The sequence below is a fragment of the Sphaeroforma arctica genome (assembly GCF_001186125.1).
Source record: "Sphaeroforma arctica JP610 unplaced genomic scaffold supercont1.318, whole genome shotgun sequence".
In the NCBI taxonomy this organism is placed as follows: Eukaryota; class Ichthyosporea; order Ichthyophonida; genus Sphaeroforma; species Sphaeroforma arctica.
In genome coordinates, this window is record NW_014040240.1 from 17,120 (window position 1) to 23,482 (window position 6,363).

Consider the following 6,363-nt stretch of genomic DNA (forward strand, 5'->3'; position numbering starts at 1 on the left):
TTTATATATATAATATATATATATATATTTGTTGTGTGTGTGTGTGTGTGTGTGTGTGTGTATACGTATGTATGAACTCGATGGTGAAATCATCGACCCTTGCATGGACATCGATATATAAATATATATATGCATATGTGTATGTATGTATGTATATCTATATAGCTGTTTTTACTAATCGCATCAGATTCGTTAGGGTCAAAACACCACTCGATGGCCGTTTTCTTGTGGCATTCGTAGTCTAGAAGCTTGTCAAAATGCAAATTAACTATGCGAATATTATCAACTTGAAGTTGTAGGCAATTCAAAAATATAGGAGTAATGCTTATGCAAATGATGATATTTTATAGCTTATAGCCAACAGATGTTCATATGACTAACAATGTGTTCAAATTTTCTGCGATACATGTAGGTACTCAAGCCATTTTTACTCAGACGACTGAAAGCCGACGTAGAGAAGAGTCTGTTGCCCAAGATCGAGACTAAGGTGAGTGTCAAGTAGTGCATTTTATATGTCTAAGTACTTATATGTGTTTGCACATGTTACTTTTCCAAGCGTGCTGCTTGCAGATCGCCCCACTGCCCTTCTTGTGTACATCCCGTCAGATTTTGGGCTTTTACTTCGGATACGTAGCTTACTAACGTCAAGCTAATACGGCCATGCACATTACTGCTATCAGAGTACACTAGTTGTGTATGTAAGTATGTTGCATCAGTTTTCAGGAGTGGTTGTAGTGCACCTGTCGCTTAATATCTTATACTCGTGTATGCTCAACTGCGGGCTATTCAATTGTGCACGTTCTCCTTGCGTTCTCATCACAGGTATACGTAGGTCTCTCTGAAATGCAGCTAACCTGGTACCGTAACATTCTTAAGAAAGACGTGGACTTGCTACAGTCCAACGGCGCAAAGACAGGCAACAAAGTGCGCCTCATGAACATCCTTATGCAGCTGCGCAAGTGCTCCAATCACCCGTACTTATTCGATGGCGCCGAACCGGGACCCCCATATGAGGTGTGCGTGTGGCCTTTAAGTCAGAACCTTTTACATTTTAACTAACCTTTTTATGAAGTGTGTTATGCCTTAGTCACAACTTTAATACCGTCATCTTATCCCTTATATGTAGTGCGTATTGCCCTAAACTGAGAATCATATACACAACAACACGACATATAAATGAGGTGTGTATCAGCTTAGAGTCAGAGCCCGTTATATTACATTTTGTCCCCTAAAATAGATTTGTGTGGCGTTAATATCTGAACCCCATATTTTACACTTTGACCCCTACAAGAGGCGTATATTGGCTTAAACTCAGAACACTATTTATTTCTACTTTAAGCCCTTTAGGAGGCGCGTACTGCAATTCCCTCTGATTTGAAGTGTACACACTTTTTCAAGCGAGTACCTATTTTGGTATATCTACCTATTTTGGAGCTCCGATGTACGCGTACGTTTTGCTCAATAGTTTGTGTGTTTATACCCATTCCTGGATATAATCAGCACCGACCTGGTAGCGTCATAATGCAAAGTTTGCCTTATTGTGGGTTCATGAAGGTAATCCACTCGTGGCTTGCAACTACATCGTTGCAACAGTTCTTTGACAGTCTTATCAATGGCGCAATCATGTGTGCGTGTAGACATATATTACCAACGATCTGACTTATCAAGTATCAGGCATCGGTGTCAAAGTATACTATCAATTATCGTCTGTAGTATCTGGGTTTCAACCATACTTTGCCTGTGTATCGATATCATCGAATGGTTGTGTGAATTTACGAGGATCTGCAGAACATATACGTTCAAATGTACATCTCGAAACTCCTCGGTGATCTCGAAATTCCTCGGTGAATGACAAACTGTTACAGTCCTGTAGCAACCTCACAACCTATACGAAAGTAACGTTAGTGCCGTTTGCATTCACCACAGACACGTGACCTACAACATCTCGCCAATGTCAGTGGTAGGCTATTGTGGTACATACAAACTCTACACACGGCTGTAATAACTCTACTCCCTTTGTAATTCATTCGCACAGATATACGACCTGCAACATCTGGTCAATGCCAGTGGTAAGCTGATGGTGCTGGACAAACTCATGGCAAAATTACAGTCGCAGGGATCACGTGTGCTGATTTTCTCGCAGATGACGCGCATGTTGGACATCTTGGAAGACTACTGTATTTGGAGGTATTTATGTATCTCTTACCTTGGAGGAACTACCGTGATCGATGAATTTTTGTACATACCGTGAGTGTGAATTACATGGCTTGCATTCGTGTGTCTGCTCTGCATATCAATTTCGACTCGTATGCTTTGTTTGAAATCACCAAACGAGTGCGCAGATATTAATTGAGATTTAATGTACGCTCCATATTACTATCGCAGTGAACAAATAAACTCCTTTAAAATAGGATAGTCTCACTGAAGGAACACAATATGGGATCGAATTATTTCCGTTCAATACATATACAGTTTGCTCTGCTTTGCAATACAACTCGATAGACCCTGATCGATACGATTACAATAAGACCAACATGTCCTCGCCAGAAAGCACATTCACTTAGTTAGACAATTTTCTGGAAAAAATGCAACCGCTAGTGATCAGATATCCTTAAGCTAGCAATAACACCTACGATTTTATGTCAGGAAGTACAACCACTGTCGGTTAGATGGCAGCACAGCGCACGCAGATCGACAGGCGAGCATTGACGAGTTCAACAGAGAAGGCTCAGAGAAGTTTGTGTTCCTTCTGAGTACGCGTTCTGGTGGACTAGGTATCAATTTGGCCACTGCCGATTCAGTTATTATCTATGATAGTGATTGGAATCCTCAGGTGAGTTTGTTTAGGCAAACATGTAGTAAAATATGAGGGCATGTTGATGTGTACAAGATATTGTGCGTTTCTAAGTACAATTACGGGCACGAGTGGACGCTATTATCAATTTGGTCACAGCTGATTTAGTTGAAATCTAGGCTCGTGATTGGACTCCTCTTGTGATATACATGAATTGAAAGAAGGTGTATGTGAATATTTGTAGTCTTCACACAGCTACGCATATCTGTGAGCTAAATATCAATTTAGCTATGGCCGACTAGCTTCGCTATTAAGATAGTGATTGTAATTCCCAGGTAAGTACAATATAAGCATGCATGTAATAATTGAGTTTCCTACTGGAATTTTATATTGTTACCAATATGTATGAAATTTCACTCATAGTGTGAGTATCAATATGATCACATTGCCCTCCACAATTGTCTGGCCTCCATGGTTACGTTCTCCGCGGTAAGCTTTCTTACTAGCATAGAACAATGTTCATGCTACACGCCACGGCTTCGAACAAATGTGTGTATAAGCAGCATAGTGTACTACAAAGGACCACATATACGAAATTTGGCATAGCGTATAAACAATAGATACACGACTTTGCCACAACACTTCTTGGATATACGCATGCAGATGGATCTGCAAGCCATGGACAGAGCACATCGTATCGGGCAGAAGAAGCAGGTACGAGTATTCCGTATGATCACGGATCAAACTGTCGAGGAACGTATCGTTGAGAGAGCGGAGATGAAGTTGCGCTTAGACGCACTGGTTATTCAGAAAGGCCAGTTGTCCGGTCAGAAGAAACAGCTGGATAAGGACGAGATCTTCAATATGATCAAATGTGGTGCCGATCATGTTTTCAGGTGTGTATTTCTGGGCGAAGTGTTTCCGTTTTGGAAAGTAAGGTACCATTTACCTGTGAATTAGGATAGGATATTTTCTTTCTGTGTAGTACGGCAAACTGTTCCTTTTTCTGAAGAAAGTCACAATTGTCCGTGAAGTAGAATAAGGCATTTACTTTTTGTGAAGCGATTCATTATTGGACTGTGACGCATAAAAACCGTGATCTGATGTCAATGTCATCAGTCCAACTAACTGTATCGCCTGCGTATAACACCGTGACTTCATCAGAATGAAAGACTCTACCGTTTCAGACGCCGACATAGACGCGATTCTCGAGGACAGTACCAATCGTACCAAAGACTTCGAGGCCAAACTCAAGGCCGCTGGCATGGAACAGCTGAAGCAATTCAGTCTCGAGGATGCAGGTGGCAGTGTGTATGACTTTGAGGGCAAAGATTACAAAACTCTGAGTGGATCGACTACAAGTAATACCCGGGGTGGCGCAGCATTCTTCGATATCGGTGTGTAATTTGGTACGAATTATGTGCCATTTATATATATATGCATGTGCCGTGTCTGCTGTTTAAACTGTCTGATAGCTAGTTGAAAGTGTGTGTGACTGGGAGGCCATAGTATCAAGCTTAAGGTGGGTCCTGTTTGCGTCATTGATATTTCAGTTTGATGATTTGCCTCTTTCAATTTCTGTGGTTGCTGATGTGTGTGCCCTCGGTCAGAATTGTCGTGTGTAATTCTGAGTCTTGACACGGACAATTCGGTGATGGCGCGAAGATCGAAATCATGGGCTATACTGTCGGTAGCGTCTATTTTTGACAATTCGTGGCATCAACTCGAGTTCGCAGCATATAAGCATAGAAACATTTATGTCTACAATCGTGTGAAAGAGTCGCCTCCTGTGTGAAAACGTGTTTTGTCTCAGAGTTTGGCAATGTTGACCATCCCCATCGCTGACGCAGTATTAGTTCTAGAAGGCCTTCGGGTTTGAAGACAAATAAGAGTCCATGAATGTATACACCAAATTGACATATACACCCACACATATACAAATACAATTACTTCTTGATTTGTGTAGGTAAACGAGAGACTTCCAGGGTGACCACATACAACGAATCGGAGATGGGCAGAGTAGAGACCGCTCCCAAGGTACACGTTGCCCGTGTTCCCAAGGCTCCAAAGAGTATCACAACCGAACCGCACCAGTTCTACGACCCCAGGTTACTGGAGCTCTTACAGAAGGAGAGATACAACCACTGGCGCGAGGTATACAATGTGTATTTTTTGTGCTACGAGGGTGATATGGGTGGCTACATATACATACGCGGGCGTATTTAATCATACATATTCATGTGGGTCCTTTGTTGCTGTTTGCACGGTCTGTCTTGTATACTTACGTATCCAGGAGCACGAGTGCGTGCGTGGACAGCCATAGATTTCTGGGTGTTGCTCTGCATCTCACTTATACACATCAAATCGAAAATCTGTACAGGTGGATTACAAACAAGTTCCGACAGGCACTGCACTCGACGAAGATTGGGACGAGCAAGAGGCGGAGTGTGCACGTATCCAAGCCCTTATTGATGTAAGTGGGATGACCCCGTACACTGTCGTAAGCTATTTCAAAGTTCTGAATTTACTGGCGAGCACTGCCACTGTGTGAGGGCAACTTGGAGCCAGGCAAGAAACATTGCTCTCGCACAATATGCAAGTTTTCTAATTCTGGTTTATGAAGCAGCTGATTCAGTTTATCACAAGCCTTATTGCTAAACAAGAGATGTCAATGGCAGTCATGGCTTGTCCATGAGAGTCTCAATAGCGAGACATGCGTCTGATGAAATTTTTGCGATCCCTATTTCCTTTGTTATATCACTTTTCAGCTACGTATCCCATGCCTCTGGCAGATGCTTTTTGGCATTGTATATAATTAGGGCTTAGTATGTAGTGTGTAGTGTTCACAATGTTTATTGCCTTTTTTATATCACTTTTGTGCCACGTAGTTCATGTCTCTGGCAGATGCTAGTTGACATGTATATCATCTGGGGTTTAATGTAAGGACTGTAGTGTCATCAATGTTTTTACGTCTCATTATCATTTCGTGTGTTTCTCGAGTGTCTGAGCCCCTCACAGGACAGCGTATTACTGAGAATACGATGTCAGAGGGTAATAAAATTACGTCGGATTCTAAATGGTCACTACATTCTTACGTGTCTCATTCATTACTTGGATTGTATTTTAGGTGGCTGAACCGCTTACCGAAGAGGAGCAGGCCGAGAAAATAAAGTTAGAGTCTAGTGGGTTCAGTGATTGGGGTAAGGGTGATTTCAGAACTTTCAAGACCTCATGTGCCAGGCATGGACGCAAAGACTACAACGCAATTGCTGAAGATATGAAGGTAATTGATCCAGTGCAGATATATAGTGCAGGACATCAGTTGTATCTCAATTCTGATGTCAGCCTTGGGCATGTTCAGTACGAGTGTGAATTTTGCGTGTCTATCTGTGTGTAGTTCGCATATTGGATTGCGTACATGTATATTTACTTATATATATATATATATATATATATATATATATATATATATATATATATATATATATNTATATATATACTTATATAGTATGTATAGTAGTATATAGTATATATATTATAGTATATATAGTATATATACTATAGTATAC

General features: G+C 41.2%; 1 protein-coding gene across 1 annotated transcript in view; it reads left to right on the forward strand.

Annotated features, from left to right (window-relative positions):
* SARC_05142 (hypothetical protein) overlaps positions 1-6,191 on the forward strand; it is a gene marked incomplete at its 3' end in the record, with an annotated part of 13,325 nt that extends 7,134 nt beyond the window's left edge. The window contains exons 8-16 of the mRNA XM_014300995.1: positions 413-487; positions 823-1,014; positions 2,036-2,187; positions 2,647-2,833; positions 3,458-3,690; positions 3,959-4,191; positions 4,761-4,948; positions 5,175-5,267; positions 5,922-6,191. Of these exons, the coding sequence (XP_014156470.1) occupies positions 413-487; positions 823-1,014; positions 2,036-2,187; positions 2,647-2,833; positions 3,458-3,690; positions 3,959-4,191; positions 4,761-4,948; positions 5,175-5,267; positions 5,922-6,191 (1,623 nt within the window). The remainder of the gene's footprint in view (positions 1-412; positions 488-822; positions 1,015-2,035; positions 2,188-2,646; positions 2,834-3,457; positions 3,691-3,958; positions 4,192-4,760; positions 4,949-5,174; positions 5,268-5,921) is intronic.
* Between the last annotated feature and the right edge of the window lie 172 nt (positions 6,192-6,363).